This window comes from Cryptomeria japonica, chromosome 10 (genome assembly GCF_030272615.1).
Source record: "Cryptomeria japonica chromosome 10, Sugi_1.0, whole genome shotgun sequence".
Taxonomy (NCBI): domain Eukaryota; kingdom Viridiplantae; phylum Streptophyta; class Pinopsida; order Cupressales; family Cupressaceae; genus Cryptomeria; species Cryptomeria japonica.
Genome location: NC_081414.1, coordinates 346,930,219 through 346,950,241, shown reverse-complemented (window position 1 = coordinate 346,950,241; position 20,023 = coordinate 346,930,219). Strand labels below are relative to the sequence as shown.

The window sequence follows — 20,023 nt, the reverse complement described above, 5'->3', positions numbered from 1 at the left end:
GCTTTAGGATAAGCACCAGTGCAGTCCTAATAGCATTAGATACTGCTTACTCTTCTTTAACATTAGTAATGGAGTAAAGTCTGAACAATATATTGTGTCAAAAGCATCTATTACATTCACTACTTATAGACCTGATATTTCCACAGCCTATGTGAATGAACTGGAATGCTTTTGATGAAAGCTGCACTGAGAGTTTTTAGAACATTTCAGATCATGCTCCATTATTTATCATTTAAACGAGGAAAAGATTTGATCATCATCATCATGAAATGTCATCCAAAAAATTAATATATTCAATACTACTAATCTTGGTAACAAACATTGGACTGCATTGGATGCTCTATATTTTGGCAACAGAAATTAGAATAAGGCAGGTGTATTGGAGCAATTCTCTTCGTTTGGTAGATTAGTGTTGGCGAAGTTCTATTTACATTCCATGCTGCTTACTATAATTTGTATCACTTCCTAACCTGTTTTCTATCAGGTTCAAGGATTTAAAGATTTGCACTGGTTCAAAGATTTGAAGATTAGCGCCTGTGCAGTTTTAATCCCATTTAATACTGCTTGCTACTCTTTAACATTAGCAATGAAGTAATGCATTCCACACTGCTTACTATCATTAGTAGTACACTTTACTGTTTTCTATCAGCTTCAAGGATTTGAAGATAAGCACTGGCGCAGTTTGAATACCATTTGATATTGCTTGCTACTCTTTAACATTAGCAATGAAGTAGTGTTTGAACAATACTAGGAGTCAAATGCATCTAGTAACCTAGTTACATTTAAATACTGCTAATCTGTAGCAACAAAGATTGGAATGCAATGGATATTCTAATCACCACCAAACATTCAATAATCATCAACCATGTTTATTTTTTTTGTTGGCGCAGCTCCCATTGAACCTTGATCACAAGAATAGGCATAATTGGGCTGGTTAAAATGGCAGTGGCACCAGCAAGACATATTCACCAGCAACTAAGAATTGTAGAGGAATTTGCTTTGGATGGTATTCACTTGGAATCAACTGAAACCTGCAGATTTTCTATTAATGCAGCTATCTCATCAACAGCAACATGATTCTCTGATTTCAAAGTCAAGTCAATTTCAATATTGGAATCCAACATCATGCTTTGTCTGTTTAAAGGCTCAACCTCATTTTCCTGTTTAACATAATCACCTTGTTGTAACCTTTTTTCCTCATTAGTTGGACTTTCAGAACTGTGCAATACCACACCTGTGATAACATTCCCGATCTCAGTTGATGCATGGGAATATCCATTTTCTGGCATTCCTAAAGTTTCTTGCTTTGGAGTAATGAGCTCTCTGCTGATGGACTTCTTCTTGGAAGATGCTGTCGGTGTTTTGGTTGACACATTTGGCATAGTCTTCTTTACAGCTGAACTGACTTTGGAGTGAGTCTTGCGCACATGATCCCCATTTGTGTGCTCTACACCATGTTCATTATGATTGTCTTGAGGTTCGAAACCAATAGAGTTCTTCCTTTGCCCCAAATTTGGTGATTTTGCATGAGTTGGAGGTATCTGCAACCAGGCAAGCAAATTTAGATTTTTAAAACAAGGATAGAAGCCCCAAACAAATTTAGATTTTAAAAAGTAGGATGGAAGCCCAATAGATATTCTGATAGACCCAGAATAAAAAGTTTGAATCTTATACAAGTGACTATCATCGCATTGCCTGACACATATATGTTCCCATTTGAGGAACCTGATGCATTATCATCCGGATTAATAACATAAGAGTGATACTATTCTCGCATAAATCTAAATCTCAAAGAAACTTACAATCATATCTATTAGCTAAGGTTTTCCTATGCACATACCACTATTACTGCAACTTAATTATTTTCCAAGTAATGCAACTACCAAGTGCTAAAATGTTGTGGAAATGTGTCCCTTTGTTCACCTTGAAAGAAGAATTATTATCTATTTGCGTAGCAACAACCAGCAGTAACACAATATGCACATTATTAGGCAATTCACATATAGCCAGCATGACCAACAATTGTCATCCAGAAGTCATACAGGATGCCATCTTTCACAATTCTAGACTCCAACTATACCTTATATCATGTGGCAAATGTGCGACAAAGGTCAACCAAGTTACTTGAAATACATATCATAGTATAGGGTTTATTCCTCTAATATTTTTATAAGATACAAATTTCAATTTCTATTGTGCCTTACATTTGCAACTTGGTAGTGTTCTCAAGAATCAGACACAAACGTCAGTCAGTATGCTACGTTGGACCATACAAGTCAAACTTTTAAAATAACATCAAACTCGCATACGATCACACTATGAGCCAAAAAAATTAGATCATTGTTACCTTCTTTGACTCAAGTTTTGGTGGTATTGCTTCATGATAGAAATCTGGAACGGGATTTGCCTTGAATGAGAGACTTCTCCTCATCTTCTTCAACTGCTCTTCCTGCTGTTCCTGTAATTTTCTGTATAAACAAATTAGCATTCTAGAGGCATGCATTTAAAGAACCTACACCAAGCATTAGTCTTTAACCTTAAATTAAGTAAATGCTTGCGAAAACAATGATGCTGAAAGGTTCTTTTTCATGAAATGATGACCAAAAGTATGAAAGACAAACAAGCTCTATTCATCGAGATAATCAGTATCACAGATCATTTTCAGAAAGATGAACCTCCCGTTAACCTTTGTCTTGGCTTGTAATTGCCGCTTTTCTTCTTCCTTTGCATGGAGTTTTTCCTCTAATTTTGCATTAAACTGGGCAATCATACAAAGCAAATAAAGTCAATCTTCACAAAAAAACAATCAATCAGCAAAATGTATAGGATAAGACAATTACCAGAGGACATGATACTTAATTCCATTTTTAGAAGTAATTCTTACCTCTTTTCGCTTCTGAGCTCGTTCATTACATCTAGATACGGTCACAGTGGAAGCAGCAACGATGTTTGTTCTGCTTTTAGAGGCTTCAGTTGATGTTGGAGGCCTAAAAACGTACAAATATACGTGTTAACAGAATAGACCTGTGTCTGGGAGATAGAGTAATTATTAACAGGCAGATGATTCCCAATAATTTGCTATAGTATTCCAAAATAAAACACAGAGAGAAGTTGTTGGTCTGATGGGAGTTGGTTTAGCTAAAAACAAGAAGGAAACTTATGTATATTTTATACAATTCAATGCAAATCTTCTTACTCCAGCTCAGTTTGAGAGATCCCAGGAGGTCATTGAGGCCATTAGGGTCCTGGTTTTCTCTCTCTGCAGCTAGGACTATTATCTAAATTTGGTCTGAATACAATGGGAGCTACCCCCTCCAGTAGCAGTTTGCCAAAATAAAATTTGCTATAGTACTAAATACATCTGATGCATTGCAAAATAAAAACCAAATAGTTAAGATAACAAAAAATAACCAAATAATCCAAGCTTAAATTAAAATTTGCTATAGTATCAAATACATTTGATGCATTGCAGAAAAACACCAAATAGTTAAGATAACAAAAAATAACCAAATAATCCAAGCTTATATAATACCAGAAACCGATGAGATTGAAAAAAATCATGTATTGTTAATCTTAGTGATACTAGTCAACATGAAATTCAACTAGCATCTTCCAGAAATATAACCCAAGAAGACAAACACATCAACAATATGAGTACATTCGTTGCAAGTGTAAAGCTGTGATTTTCGAATAAGTTGCGTGTTATTTACCATAAAAACAACATTTCTGAATATGAGAACAGTTTGACTATTACAAGCCAGCTATCAAATGCACATCTGTTATAGAAATGATTCTAAAAAGTTTCCATAAGGCCCTAATTCTAGAGGAAAACTAAGCAGGCCGCGGAACAAAATAATCAAGATAGAAAATACTCACTTGTGTACAATAGAATGGGAAATTTTGGTTTCTGAAACTCCTGAACCAGATTTTGCAGTCAACTGTACAAATAACAAATAATCCAAATGAAAAATTATGAGTCCGGATCTATTAGCTCACAATTGAAGCACACAATGAATCACCAAAGAACATTTCTCCATCAAACACCATGCATTACCAAGATCAATAAACATCAACCATCGAATCATTTTCCCTCAGTTAAGATTTAGATGCTCTTCTAAACTATTTGGACTAATCAAATTTTGAAAGATGAAGTCCCATTACCTGCTTTTTCCCAGCCGCTGGGGATGGCACATTACTTGTACTAGCACGCCTAAAATGCTTCTGAGCTGCTTCACCGCCAGTTTGTTGTGATCCAAACGAAGCCCTTTTATCAGTAGCTAGTGTAAAAGGTTGTGGAACAGTGTGATTTTGCTTCGTAGATCCGAGGCTAATTTTATTATGAAGTGGACTCTTTGATGTAGCTGATGTGACTTCAACATTCTCAACCTCAGCTCTGCTTCCTTTATTTGTAAATGCTAAAACTCTGTCCTTGCCACTTTGTATTGAACTCTTTGTTGTTATGACTGAACTCTTTGGAAGCCTTGAATTTTGGCTCTGACAAGTCATATTGTCACTCTTTCCAAGTAAACTATTGCCAGTTTTCAAAGATCTGGAATGTGTCAAACGTTGGTAGGATGGCAACCTGTTTTGCTGTAATAAAAGTGGAGAACAAATGAAAACATTACTGAAACTTTTATCTAACAAGGTTTAAGATTTCTTGTAATATCAATGAATATATACAATATTGCAAACATTTGTATGCACTGTATACCTTGTCAATTAAATTATTCTCCTTTTTCAGTTTGGATTCATACAACTTGTCAGCAATTACTTTAGATTTCTCCTGTTGTTCATCATGTAATTCTCCATTTGCATGGCCACTAGATTCTGCAGCTCTTGCTTCTTTAGCTTCTTTTTTCTTTGAAGTCTCTTCAGATTCAAAACACTCTTCCAACATTTCTCCTTTTGTAGTTTCTTCTTTATTTGCATCAAAAACCAAGTTCTCCTTCCCAAGATTGCCTATGTTAGAGGACTGCTGAGTGACTCGATCATCAGATGATATGCCATGCAGAAATGTTTCCTTTTCCATTTTGTGACTTTCATCTTCTCCAGTTAGCATGCTTTTGGAAAAGCCTTGAGTACTTATAACTGCATTTATAGCTTCTATTTCAGTCATATTTGGACAAATGGATTGCTAAACTCGATTTCTTTGGTTACTTCTTATAGGAATAGGAAGAATTGCTTCCTGCAAAAGCAAAGGATGAACATAAACACAATTTATACTGGACTACCTTGTGCTAAAATAATGGATCTGATTCAAGGCAAAAACAATATATGAAAAAAATACTTTTGCATAACCCAACATAAAAACATGGAACAAGACAAAAAAACCAGGTTCTGCAAGATTAAATTGTAGGAGACACAGGAATAAGTTGACTGGGATATTTTTACATCATTAAACCATCCAAAACATAAAAAAGTCAATTCCTGCCATTCAAAAGGCGTGTAAACATTTTGTCATCAAAACCTCTTGGTTTAGCTACAATCAAGTATTTTATTTTACTGAATTTCATTCATTAAAAATTTAAATGAACTATCAAACTTAATTTGCTAGTCCAACCTAGGCAAACAAAAGACAGGGCCTCACTAAGACTAGGATAAAGATGAAACTTATTCTGTTGAACAAACATGGCAGAATGTCTTCTGGTGATAGTCTTACTAAATACCAAGGCTAGTATGGAAGCACTTTCTATACCATCCGAATAGATTGCATTGTATTTATTCTTGTGTAGAATTGTAAAGAAAACAGTTGGAATATAAATTCCCATTTGGAAGTGCAAAAATGGACCCAAAAAAGAATTTCCTACCCAGGGTCATTTAAGAGCGAAGGCCTAGCTGAAACATTACAACATATAAAGCTGCAACAATGCATGATAGCTACTCCATTGCTGTATAGCTTGGGAAGTAGTTTTAATGGGGATAGAATTGATTGTAGAGTGGAAATTATTTTCGTGCAGATTGAGGAACACGACCCCTTGTCTTATCAGAAAAGGTGTAAAACTAAATTTGAAAAAGATGTTATTACTTTTTCCTCTACTATCTGTTGTGACCTTTTTCACACGTCGCCACATTGTAAATGGGAACCCCCCTGTTTTTTCTTTTTAGGGTTTTTGTTAGAACCTTGTGACCTTCCTGCATCGGTATTGCCAAGATTGTCAGTTTTGAATGGTCTGAATTCTGAAAGTCATGAGTCAGTTTGTGCAAGCCATGGTCAGAACAGAGTCTAGACACCGTCAAAGTGCCTAGAGTAGAAAGACCGAAGGACGAAGATTGCAATTGATTTGAGTGGATTTGGACAACTTTCTATTTTTGGAAAGTTTTGTTTTTTTTTCCTATTTTTTAGGAAGTACGATTATGGCATTTAGAGCACGATCCCCGAAGTGGCTATTTTTAGAAAAAAATTCCTTTTTTTTAGGGATGCTTGCTTTTTCTATTTTTGGAAAGGGGATCTTGGGTTTGCATTATTAGCTCTGAGATTCACTAAAAATGATCGTCAAATTTCTCCGAAATTCAAGTTTTGTTCAAAAAAGCCAATTTCCTAAATTTTAGGGATCATGAGGAATTCAAGGGATGATTGAAGTATGGTTTTCAAATTTCAAGGCAATCCAAGGAATATTGTTCAAGTTATGAAGATTCGAAGTTTTGATCTCATGGTGCGTGGATTTCTTGAAGTCCGGCCTCCTTGGTTCTTGAAATTCATGAAGTCTGCCCAAGAAGATATCATTTGGTGCCTAAGCATCTCAAACTCCGCCCAAGAAGTGAGGGAAATAACAAGGTTGAAAGGTTCTCAAGTCTCCCCAAGTCCACCCTCCTTCAAATCAAGGTGCATGACTTCTAGGAAGTCCGCCCAGCATTATGTTAGATGGTGCACAAGTTGTGCCAAGTCCGCCCTATGGATGATGAAGAAGTTCCTAAAAGAGATGAGATCCGCCCAAGATGAGGGTGCATGAATCCAAAGAAGTCCGCCTTAGGAAGAAAGTTGAAGGGTCCAATGCAAGGTAAAGTCCGCCATGAGTCATGAAGAGAGCAAAGTCCACCTTATGCTGCAGATGAAAGGTTTCTAAGTGAATTGAACTCCGCCCAAGGTAATAAGTGAAGTGCAAAGATCAATCCAAGTCCGCCATGGGAGTGTTAAGGAAAGTATGCAAGGTACATGACTTCAAGCAAGCCTGCCCTATGAAGAGGGTATGAAGTGCTCATGATCCATCAAGTCCGCCTTGAAGCATGAAAGGAAGGAATAAAGCCATTGAAGTCTGCCCCAAAGACGAAGCTAGTGCCCAGCTTAAGACAAGTCCGCCCTACCTTAAGTGTAAGAAGAAACACTTCAACAAAGTCTGCCTAGACTTCAAAGAATAAGCCTCTCCAAGTCGGCCTTCACATGAAACTTGCTAATTTTGAATGAAAGAATATTCCCACACGATGTCAGCAAGATATCTTATCCAAGATCTGATAAGTTAGCCTGAGCTTTCCATTTTGTGTATGCTTAAACTTCCGATCATAAGCACATCCCTTGAAGATTGCATCCACTTTGAGTAAGTTGTCTTAAGTGAGGCGGAACAAAGTGTGGTTTTTGAGTTCACCGAATCAATACCGTCTTTGGAATTCATAGGATTAGAGTAGATTTCTCAACCCTTATCCCTTTGTCCTTTCTTTTTTAAAGTCTTAAACCCCGAAAATCCCAAAAAGAAAGAAAGAGAGAGAGCTTTAATTGACAAATCCATGTAAGTCCCAAAGTCGTTGACAATTCATTCAAGCGTAAGTCCCTTTGTGTATTACCAGCAAATCACAACGCCCATTGAGCTTATCCCAACGTCAAGACCTGACTAAAGAAACATTGGAATCACCATATGATCTTCTAGCAATCTTAGCATATGCGGTGATTTTTCAAGAGAGGATAAATTATCTTTGGGTACTTTATTCTAAATGTTTGGTAGATGATATAACAGACACCAACACTATCATAATTAGAATTTCAATCCAGGAGATGTGGTTGCAAATTCAAATTAACTTCACTTGGCTATGTATGAAGCAAGAAGCAAGAAGAGCTGGAACAACTAAATAAACGAACCAAAACAGTTAGAAGCCTAAATCAGGCAGCTGCCACAAATAAAGACCTTAAAAAAGGCAAGGTATTGCAGGTCGTTGCAAAAAGAGAGGAAGTTGTTCAATCATTTAGGACCCTGAAGAGAAACAAAAATAAATATGTATAAGAGACAAAATAAAGTAGACAACTTCGAAACAGCAACATCAACTATGATCAATAGAGTTGACAGGATATGCATCATAAGCTAAAAAAGACAGCTTTTTTGTCTTTTCATGTTATTGTATTTGTCTATGACATTAGTTAATCTAACCTATCTAGGGTAAAATTATCACCCATCGATCCATTTCCAATTTTCCACATGTTTAAAATAACTCTGCACTTGATATCATACGATTTTATCCCTAGATTGTGTCCACCTTTGTTAGCAGGCCACCGAAAGTAGACATATTTATACCTAGTCCCAGTAAAAAGATATTCTGCAGACCACTAAGCCTAGCCTGTAAATATTTTCAAGTAAATAATAGGAACTGGCAATACAAACAACTTTAAGTAAAGAATCACTTTGTAATAAATATCATTCAAGTTAATTCTGAATCAGCTAATTTCAAAATTACTTAACATATAGCATTAAAAGGCAGAATTCATCATTATGGTCAACATAAGTGCAAAAAGTGTGCCTCTTGTGTTTTAGCAAAGGAGAGACTTTAGCATTTAATGTAAACCAAGTAACTATGTTCTGAAGATCTTAATCAACGAGGAACTGGCCTGGCCAAATGATAACCAAAAAACGCAACAAAAGAAGGAAATGGATTAATGCAAAAAGTGAAAATTTGAAGAAGAAATACATCCAGCAAAAAGCACTAAAGATAGTGCAATTTGCAAATTCAAATGAATAATTGTGTGCCAGAGTTAATGTGGATAAAAATCACCATCGCACTCTTATGTCCTGTACTTAAAGATAAAGGCTCTATCTTGATTACAGATATTTTTTACTCTCACCACTTCCTCAAACTTCTATCATCAAAACCAAGTGTTCAGCAAAAAACTGCCTTTAAGTAAGTAATTAAAAGGCATAATAGATTGATGATGCATAATCTATTACCTATCTATATTCAGATACATTAAAAAGTAATTATCCACAGAATAATAGAGATGTTAGTAAGGGAAACCAGCATCCACTAGTTTATCACCAGCTGAGCAATGGGGTATTGGGGCTCATGTTCCTGAATCAATGTTAGATGCTATAAACCAATCCCCTTCCTCTTGGTCAGTTTCTTCAGAATATGAGGAGGATGAGAATTCTCAAGGCTAGACTGGAAAAAGGAAGATGAAGGCTAAAAAGCAATCTCGAGGTCATACGGTTCTAAGATCTTGAATGAAATCTGGCAAGGCTTGAGTTTTGATTCTATAATGTTTAAATTCTTGCTAGAACTTGTTGAGTTTTGCACATATGTAACTTTTGCTGGCTTGTATGTCTTGGTTGGGATTGGGCCCCACCTATAGAACCCCGAAATTTTGACTAAAAAAGTAAGCGTCACTCCACATTTACCCCGTAAACATTAATTCTCCATGATTACCTGCACGTCTTCGAAGAAGATAATTTTCCTTAACCCCATGAACATCCTAAAAATAGTCCAAAAGCCAAACCTGACTCCTAGACCTGTATAACTGTCTCTAAATCTTCAAGGCCAAGAAACAAACCAGGGAAGAAGACTGCAATGACTCCCATACAGGTACACCAATGTTTTCAAACTTCAATGCTTACTCGTAGAGAGCATCTACTGTCTACTGTCTACTGTCTAAAGGAGGTGCACCCACCCCAAGCGACGGTTTCAACCAGAATAGGTTGCTAAAATATGTGCAAAAAATAGACATGGAGAAAATAATTCATATCTAGGGAATTTCCAGGTCAGTGGGTTAGCTAGTGACATATAGAGAGCAGAAGCTTCATTCTCCACGTGAGCCCAGTCATAGTAACCAAATTAGTGCAGTAATCCTCATTCAAACATGGGTATCATCAACAAAACCTCCCATGATTTTAGCAGTTGAATGCTCCCTAACTTCACTAGTTATCCAGTACATGAAGACAATAACATGCACAGAAGGATACCCCCGTTAGCTGATTGAAAGGGTTTTGACAGGGTACAGAGGCAATAATATTATTTAAGTAACTACCTCTGTTTGCAGAGGATCCTTAAAATATAGTTTTCTTTAACAAATAAGAACCTCTTACAACATCTATGTACAAAGGCAATCTACTCAACTAATAGACATTCCTATTTGTAAGGGCATCCATAAAAACAATATAAAACACGGATGAGAATAACTCGAGCCACAGTTACAATTAGCATCACAAATGTGTTACTCCGTTGAGACAATCTAGAATGCATTGGTAAATTGATTCCTGATCCGCCAACTTGATTTCATCATAACATAACAGAAACAAGCGCTGGCGAAAATACCTTAACATGACAGAATCGATCTAGCATGAAAGAATATAAGCTATGCTAAAACATGGTGAAGCCGATTCTTTAAAAAACACATATAGCAATCTACTGCAAAGAAAAACTATCTTTGGTTGACAGTATAATTTACATGCACCATTGCAAAAAATAACAAAAAAGTACAGCAGTACACAAAAACTCACTGACAAATTAACCAGAAATGAATAACCACCATTCCATTGATTGAACTGAGCTAAACCCAATACAATAACAACAATTGGGTACTAAAATCATAACACATACCTGCAATATGAATCCGAATTGAACTTCTAGTAAAAGGCTTCCTAAAACCAAAGCCTAATCCTCTGCAACAGTACTACAAACAAAATCTTCACAGAATTCTGCAGCATGCATTTCCCAAAACTCAAGCCTTAAACCCAAAAAAACCAATTTCCAAGTTGATCCTTAAACCCTTCTTCTACCCAGGATTCCAAAGTCCCCAGAACAGTACCAAAAACTGGACCAAATTGGCTGAGAAAACTATGAACACATTCCCATTACAAAACCATGCTTCTGAGCACAACAATTAAGAAACCCACAAGCCAATTTAATGGTGGAATTCCCTTCCACTGTTGCCGTCTTGTCACTCACTCTGTTTTTTATTGTTTTGCTGACTATTCTCTGGTATGAACTGGTAATTTGTTTTTTTTCAAATTCAAGAGAACGTTTGAACCTGCCGGACATTTAAAACCCTAAGCTAACCGTGGTTTGCTTTGTACCATTCACATGCGTACGTTGGCCGGCAGACTTATAACCACGGTTAGCAGTTATGTTTGTAATATTCATCTGACGTGTCAGGCGGAGTGGTCAGAAAATGGAGCTACTCTGTTCAGCAGCTACTACTGACGTGGCAGTTCGATGAGCATGTGCCCGCCAGATGTCACTACAGTATCGGTCAACGGTACACACCATGTAGGGTACATATTCAGAAACGGCCGTTTGTTTTTTATGTTAAATTATAATATGGTGTTATAAATATTTTGATGTGGCAAAATGATAATGGAAAAAAAGGACTCTTTTGAATTTTAGTTGCTGATTTATGTTCTTTTTGCATTGGTTTTGGTTTTCCATCTTAAAAAAAAATTAATTAATTTAGATGTATATCTTTCATAATTAATTAGAAGAAATAAAATAGGGATAAATGTTGAAAAAATACATTTAAAATTCAGTTAATTAAGAAATTTTATCATAATATTTTCATAAGATTCTATTTTTTCAACTTGTTTTATTGTCTTTTAGTAGATTGGAGTATATGAAGAAGTATATATCTAAATTACAAGACTTCCTTCAATTAAATAGTCAATCAAAATTATTTATAAATTCACTTTGGTTCAATTATACCCTAAAGATTCTATGATAAAAAAAATTTATATCCTAAAAATTTAAACTTTAATAGATGACATAATCTAAAAAATAGACTATCATCCTTACTATTGAATTTAACCTAGCAATTTTTTTTTTTTGATAGATAAATAGTTGCAGAGGGGCAGCGCCCATTATATCAATATAAAAGATCTTTACATGTATAAGTTTGGAAATATGACCTGCTTCCTACTGCCAACAACCCCAAAGGCCTAATGCCCATGAGCTACATTCGAGAATTCCCAAAAAAACTACCATATAGGCTGACTACCACCAGCATACACATCTATCACCCTGCATATTAATACTTCATTTACAAAATTACAGGCTAATGCCTGTTAGTTATGCCAAAGTTCAAAAAACAGAAACAAAAAAAAGAAACAGTTCCCAAAAGCTCAGACAAAGCCAGCATCCATCTCCTCAAGCGCCACTGCCTCAAGTTCGTTGTCCACCTCCTCCGACAGATTCTACTCACTTTCCTTAGCTTTCTGACAAAGGACCACTTTCAACACCACAGGACAATCCATCCCACAATCAGCATGGACCTCTGAATTAGCCATTTCTTCTGGGAGACAATCATCGTTCGGTACCCATTCTTCGCCACGACCAAAGCCCCATGCATTGTCAGGTTCAAGCTCACTGTTTTCCAGAAATCCAATGTCCTACCTTTCACTCAAGCCCTCCACCAGAACAAACTGCCTCATCCAAGCCTTGCTAGGGCCCGACAAAACGCCAATTGCCTTAAGCATGAATGAAATATTCTTGTCATTCCCTTCCCACTCTACAACCAGGCTCCCCTGATCTAGAGCTTGCACCACGACAAATTTCTTAACCTTTGCTCCCTCTCCCAACAACATGTAGTAGTTTTGTGGTAGTGGGGTGCGTAGGTTGGCATTGATATTATCCAAGGCAGCATCAATCTCACCAAGAAAACAGTGCTTGAATATCATTTGAGTCGTTTTCTTGACTCTCTACTTACTCACCCCCATATAAACTAGCATTGCGACAAACATGGCGGAGATATCTGAGTTTACCCAGTACCAGTGATAAGCTCTAATGAAATCCCCACCCAAAATTATTTTTACAGCATGCAGAATAAGAGGGTGCTTCGTGGCCATGACTGCTAGCAGCCGTTTGTCAGAGATTTCCCCCAAGAAGGTCATCTGTCGTTTGGTGGACTCCAGCATAACAGGTGTATCCATCCCTAGCAACCCTAGCACCCTAAGCCCAACCGCACCGCTATAGCCCAAATTCACTAGGCAGTATGCGAAAAAATTGAAAAAAAGGTTCTATAAATAAACCAAGCATACACTCTCATGATCGCTAAGGGGATGTGGGTTGTCCTAGCACTTTTGACATTAATGAACTCTCATGTTAACCAACTCATATGTCGTCCCACTTGAAGTGAAATATCAAATCCAATCTTACCTAGAGGGTAAGGAAATCAATGATCTCACTGTCCGAGAAAGGCGAGGGTGATGTGTCGTGTGGGAATATCAGGTACCATTGAGGTATGATGTTAGCATGGTACCGTTCAATCATGTATTGACAGACTGCATCGCCGCTTTAGCTAGATTATTTGCTATCACATTCCCTTCCTGGTACACATGGCTTATACGAAAATCTTCCAATTCATTCAATAAAGATTTGATTGGTCGAAGCCATTGATTGAGGATCAGCATGGAGTTTCATTTTTCCTGATCGCATTTACGACATTTAGGGATGTTGGCATTTGTACAGAGCATGATGACATGTTAATATTGTATGTTGTCATTCATGTCAATATGTTGTGTGAACCGGTATATTGAAGTTAAGCAACTGACAAAGAGAACCGGTATGATGTTGTGAACCGGTATATGTGAAAAAGTGAAGCGGTATGCTTGTCCAAGTGAACCGGTATGTCGCAAAGAGAACAAGAGAACCAATATGATGTTGTGAACTGGAACCGGTATGTCAGAATGAGAATCGGTATATGGAATGTTTTGTATCAAGGGTTCATATGGCATGACTACCGGTTGGTAGTCTCAGTCTCAGGGTTTTCGGTTGAAGTGAGCATTATAGTGGAGGTCAGATCGTGTCGCCACGTCAGCCTTGTGCGCGTGAAGGATCTTGCATGAAGGAGATTGATCCTATCTACCTCGAGAATGTGAGAAGTCTCTGCAAACGCTGGAGAATGCGTGATGGGTTATCGCTTCCAAGAAGCAGTGAAGAACGAACGATGGAGAATGTCTTGAGATCTGTTCAAGACCGTTGTATTCAGATGCAAAGTGTTCAATGGTCAGGATTGAACCTACTAAACTTCTCAACCTAAGTGTTTAGGGTTTAGGGTTTATGTTACCGACCTATTTGTTTCCTATAAGGTCGATGTTGTGTTTCCTGTTGAAGTTGTTGGCAAATGTTGTGTGTGTATCTAAGTGCAAAGATATGTGATTCTTGCCAAACCAAATAAGAGGGTTGATACCTGCAAGAGTGTGTATGCAAAAGAAAGGAACTAAAGCGGGTCTGCATTGGCATTGAGTGCTATTACCAGATCATTGTAATACCTGTTGATTTCTAATCACTTCAACAGTTGGAAAATCCCTTAACAGGGTAGCTTTAACCAGCTTGCTGTAAATCCTTTAACAGGGTGACTCAAAGCCATTGAGTTCATAAAATCCTCTAACAAGGTTTAACCCTTAACTAGGTATTCTAGCCATCCCTTAATCGTGTGATCCCTAATAGGATCGGTCCCTAACAGAACCTGATGTAACAGTCTTTAACCGGACTTGGCTCCTAATAGAGCGGACTTCTAAAGAGTTTAAAAACAGCTTGTGGGTATTCATCCCCGTCGTGGTTTTTCCCAGTTTGGTTTCCATGTGAAAAAATATGTGTCATGTGCGATGCCTCTTTCATGTGATGTTTTGTTATTTCTTGTTTAGTGGTAAATCATTGTATCTTTGATGATGGATTATTTGTTTATGCATAAGGACAAAGTGGAAATGAGGGAGTAGGTTGTATGGAAAGCTAAGAAGATTGACTAGTTCATGTCTTTCATAGTTGCACTGTGTTTAACCGATAGTAATCTAGTTCGGATTGGTGTTAGGGATCGCCAATAGTTTACAGTCTACAATCAAACCGATTCAAGAAAAGTTTGTGTGCCTGTACTGATTCACCCCCCCCCCCTCTCAGTATCGGTTTGGTACTCACTGTTCATCATTGAGTTATCAAGGGAGTCGCCTTCCAAATGGATTTTTTGGGCCCCACTCTAGACCCCTACCTGTAAGCCACGTAAAGCAGGTCGAAACTTTGCCATATTGTTTGTAGAATGACCAATATAGTCTGAAACTTCCAATAAAGAATTACCAAATTCATCGTGAATCACACACCCAATGCCACTATGGCCTGGGTTGCCCAGAGAAGCCCCATCAAAGTTTATCTTGACCCAACCAGGGTCTGGAGGATCCCACTGAACCGGGGTCTGGATCGAAGCGGAGGGTTGCAGGAATTGTTCCCAAAGAGAGTTGGAACAAAGAGGTCTGGGAAGGTGAGTTTCAGACTACAATCCCATCTTGTATATACATTTTTCTTTAATGTCTTCCCTTTTGCAGCTTCATTGGTTAGAGCAATCAAAGAGGATTCTATCTTCTGACATAGGGCACCTGAATCCATCAGCTTATCCTGAAATATGTGCCTATTGCGCTCCTTCCATAATTCCCAAATCAAAAGGGATGGGAGAATTGTCCATAGATCTACAAATACCGCCTTCGAGGTCCTTTGTGGCCATATTTTAAACCATTCGTCAATCCCTATCGGGAATGGACAATAAAGGTTTAATTTATGCATTAAGTACCACCAACACTTACACGAGTATTCACATAACAACAATAGATGATCAGCGGTTTCCGAATTTCTCCCACATAGAACACATCTACTGGGACCCTGCACTCTGAATTTCATGAGCCTATCACAAGTGAGTATTCTCTTTTGTATAGCTAACCATGTGAATATCCTAGCCTTCGGCAAGTAATGCTTGTTCTATAATAATTTCGATGGCCATTCATGATTAGCTCTATCAGCATCTTTGATCTTGTAGCCCAGGTTGACTTTGTAGTTTCCATCCTTGGAGTCGCACCAGCGAATGATATCTTCCTTCCCTATTGGGATGATCATGCGACTCTTCAAAATATTTTCCAAGGTATCTTTTTGTCATTGATCAACATTCAAATTATCTAGGGCCCTCCATTACCATTTCATTACACCATCCTACAACACTATTTCTCCAAAATCACAGACCTTGTTTCCCCACAGCCATGTTGATTCCTCCTTAATATCATTCAGTTCAGGGAGTGAGCTCAGGATATCTCCTCCTCCCCATGAGTCATTCCAGAAGGATGCATTCTGTTTGTTTCCAATCTCCAAAGAAACATGATCCCCAATGATGTCCCTGCATTCTAGTATATAGTTCCAAATTGTCGAGCCTTTGGGAGGGTTGAGAGTTGTCAAAATTCTTTTTAGCTCAATTGAGTCCAGGTATTTTCTCCTGAGTATTCTGACCCACTTTTTCTCACCCCCACTGCACATGGTCCATACTAGCTTGGCACTCATGGCCAAATTCATTAAAGACAATTGGCGAATTCCTGCAACCCCGGATTCCCTGGGTCGACTGATTTTCTGGCAAGCTATCAAGGGAAACTTGTCTTGATCACCAACCCCATTCCACATAAACTTCCTCATGATCTGGATGATGTCGTCTTCATGCCATCAAAAAACAGGGATTGCGACCAATACTGATTTGATCAATGTGAGTCTTCCAGCCAAGGAGAACCACTTGCTCTTCCAGTTATCCAGTTTAGCCTTACACTTCACAATCAACGAATCCCAGCAGCTAATCTTGTTTAGTCCTATGAACACAGGGGTACCCAAAAATCTTCTAGGGAATTTCACAACCCTTAAATTTAGAATTCTAGATAGGGTTCTTTGTAGCCTTGGTTGTGTATTAACAAAAAAGACTTATGATTTGTTCTAGTTGATGCTATGTCTAGATGCTTTGCAATACTCATCCAAGCAAGATTTAATGACTCTAGCCTCACCCCTGCTCGAAGCACCAAAGAGGATTGTGTCATCTGCAAATTGTAGGTGAGTAGTATGCTCAACTCCATTTACAACATTCACCCCCACCCAACACCCATCTTGATACAGGTCGCGGATAGATCTTCCCAAGGCCTTTGCCATAATGGTGAAAAGGAAAGGGGAGAGAGGGTCTCCCTACCTAATCCCTTGGGTGGAGGAGAAAAAACCATGAGTAGACCCATTAACTAGCACAAAGAACTTTGGGGTGGTTAAGCAGCTTTTAACCCATTTGATCCAACTATCCCCAAAACCAAACTTATCCAAAACCTCGAAGAGGAATTCCCTATCCACTAAGTCATATGCTTTCAGAATGTCCAATTTCAAAATCATGTAGGCATCCCTGGATTTCCTAGCAGAGTGTAATGTTTCATGAGCCGCACGATGATACCTTCCACAATCGATCTACTCGGGGCGAAGCCACTCTGCTCATCAGATATGATGAATTTGAGAATCTGTTTCAACCTATTTGTAATGATCTTTGTTACAACCTTGTATACGATATTGCATAGTGCAATAGGCCTGAAGTCCCCCATCTCCTGAGGGATGCTCTTTTTAGGGATGAGATCAAGGAAGGTGTGATTGATGGCTCCCAGCATGGTCATCCTCTTTCTTGACTCTTCCACAACCCAGTGAAGATATTTCCCTAAGATGTCCCTAAAAGATTGGAAAAAAAATGTTGGAAAACCATTAGGACCAGGGGCCTTATCCAGGTTAAGTTGAAAGGTTGCTTTCTTAACTTCCTCCTCTTCAATGCATCTGTATAATTATTTGTTTTGGTCTTCGGATACTATCATTGAGATGGAGGCTAAAATCCTATCCCTAGCTGCCCTATCCACTTGATTACCCCTATTTAGAATAGATTCAAAAAAACTTACTGCTTCAGAGTTGACTTCCTCCGAGTTCTGAGCCATGCTACATCTGCTTTTTGATTTGTGAGATCCTGCTCCTATTTCTATTAGCTATTGTTATTCTATGAAAATAATTTTTGTTTCTATCACCTTCTCTGAGCCATATCTCTCTTGATTTCCGCCTCCAATGAATTTCTTCCCTTTTCAAGATCTCATTGAGCTCGTCTTTAAGTAATTTTTCCTTGAGAAAGTCATCATTTCTTATTCTATTGCTAATGACAACTTCACTGATTCTTTCAAGTTCATCCGTCACCCTCCTTTTTTCTACAAATATATTCTTAAAATGTTCCTGGTTTCATTCTTTGATCCTCATTTTAGTGTACTTCAACTTCAAATTGAATTTATACAAGTGTGAGTTATACCTAACATCAATCTCACTCCACTAGACTGATATCAGATCATGAAGATTGGGGTCCCTGCACCACATCTTCTCAAATTTGAAGAGGATGCCACCTCCAGGGTGGCATGAGGAGATATCCAATTGAATAGGGTAATGGTCAGAGCTTGAAATAGGATGGATAAAGGCTTCAATCAGATGATTCTGTGAAGTCCAATCCCCACAAATAAAAAATCTATCCAATCTTTCTACAATATTGGAGAAGCCAACCCTTCTATTTGTCCAGGTGAAAACACCATTCTTGGGGACAATATCCAAAAGTAAGTTGCGGTCAATAAAATTTTGGAAATCCCTTTGGACAACATTGGGTCTCTGAATACTACTCGCCTTCTCATGATCATTTAGGGTCACATTGAAATCCCTAGCAATGATGCTTTTTGCCCTATTAATTCCATCAAGTTTGCTTGATATAAGATTCCACGACTCCCTTTTTTTCGGGGCGACAATGGGCCCATAAATATTGAATATAAAAAAGGATTCATTGCTACTTAGTAGAGCTATTTTGCATTGTTGTCAATGTTTCCCCTCATCCACCACTTCTCCTTTTGACCAACAGTGGGGTCCAAATGATGCCAATACCTCTCGAGGCCCCTTCAGCTTCCACAAATTTCCTAGTCTATTGTCTCCACACATGCATCCACCCATCAATATCTGATATGTTCCACTTTGTTTCTTGAAGCACCCAAATGTCTCATTTTGCCTCATCAATTTGACGCTTGATCAAGCACCACTTGTCAGGGGCATTTAAGCCCCTGACATTCCAGATCATAATCCTCATTGCTCTTGGGGAAGGGGAGCACCCTTACCTGTTAAGAGTTTGGTTTGTCCAGCAGCCATTGCTGTCATCTTCAACATTGTTTTGTTTGATTTGCGACCTCTCTTGCCCATAGGTTGATGTTAGGCTTGTTGATTTTGGATACAGAGGCTTCAAAACCTTTCTTGTTGCAATCATCCAATTCTTCAACTTCACTACCAACTTCCTCCTCCCATTCTGAACCAAAATTCTCATCCCCAATCTCATTATGTTGAAACTCCTCAACTTGAGTGTTTGAGCCTTCCTCCCTATCACCTATGATGTGCTCAGTGTGCATGCTTCTTACCTGCTGTAGATTCTGACTTCCAGATTCAAGTCTAGCCATGGTGTTCACCTCTTCTTTGTCCCCATTGGGGAGTATGGGAAATTCCTCATCATGAGGAGTTTGAAGGGTCTTCATCTGAGATTCTATTTCTGCTTGAAGGGATTTTGCCTCCTGAAGTAGTGAGTGCAATTCTACTGAATTACCTCTTGCATGACTGTCAGCATGGGCCTGGCCTAAGTCAATCTAAAGTAAGGATCCCTGACGAGTTCCTTGTGAAGGAATGACAGGGATCTCAGAAACTCCTAACTTTCCCTCAACCAACAGATTTTTGTGGGGCACATCATTGTCATTCATCCTCTAAGGTGATTCAGAAACAAGGGAGGGAACCATGCTTTGTTCTTTGACCCTATTATCCACCTGTGGCAGCTCAGGCATTTGTGTGCATGAGTATTCTCTGGAGATTCTTGTTGACACAACATAATCCACTCCAATATGCTCCCTCAAAAAATAGTTGGGACAAATGAACATTTGGTCTTCTCTATCAATTCTTTGTGTCCACCCCTCTTAGTTTCCCATGATCCAGATCTTATTCGGCATGCTTGATATTTGATCGATATTTA

General features: G+C 38.2%; 1 protein-coding gene across 1 annotated transcript; it reads right to left on the bottom strand.

Annotated features, from left to right (window-relative positions):
• Positions 1–678: 678 nt before the first annotated feature.
• On the bottom strand, positions 679–11,229 carry LOC131050904 (protein WVD2-like 2). The gene is made up of 8 exons (XM_057985211.2): positions 10,792–11,229; positions 4,712–5,185; positions 4,162–4,590; positions 3,877–3,938; positions 2,885–2,987; positions 2,687–2,758; positions 2,348–2,458; positions 679–1,541 (listed from the first exon to the last, which is right to left on the bottom strand). The coding sequence occupies exons 2-8, from the start codon at positions 5,114–5,116 to the stop codon at positions 1,011–1,013; spliced, it is 1,713 nt and encodes a 570-aa protein (XP_057841194.2). The 5' UTR covers positions 5,117–5,185; positions 10,792–11,229; the 3' UTR covers positions 679–1,010.
• Between the last annotated feature and the right edge of the window lie 8,794 nt (positions 11,230–20,023).

Excerpts from the sequence above, each read along its gene's own strand:
- LOC131050904 (XM_057985211.2), bottom strand. The coding sequence starts at position 5,116 with ATGACTGAAATAGAAGCTATAAATGCAGTTATAAGTACTCAAGGCTTT. Across the intron at positions 3,939-4,161 it reads CAGCGGCTGGGAAAAAGCAG|TTGACTGCAAAATCTGGTTC; the intron begins GTAATGGGACTT and ends TTATTTGTACAG. Across the intron at positions 2,988-3,876 it reads TCCCATTCTATTGTACACAA|GCCTCCAACATCAACTGAAG; the intron begins GTGAGTATTTTC and ends GTACGTTTTTAG.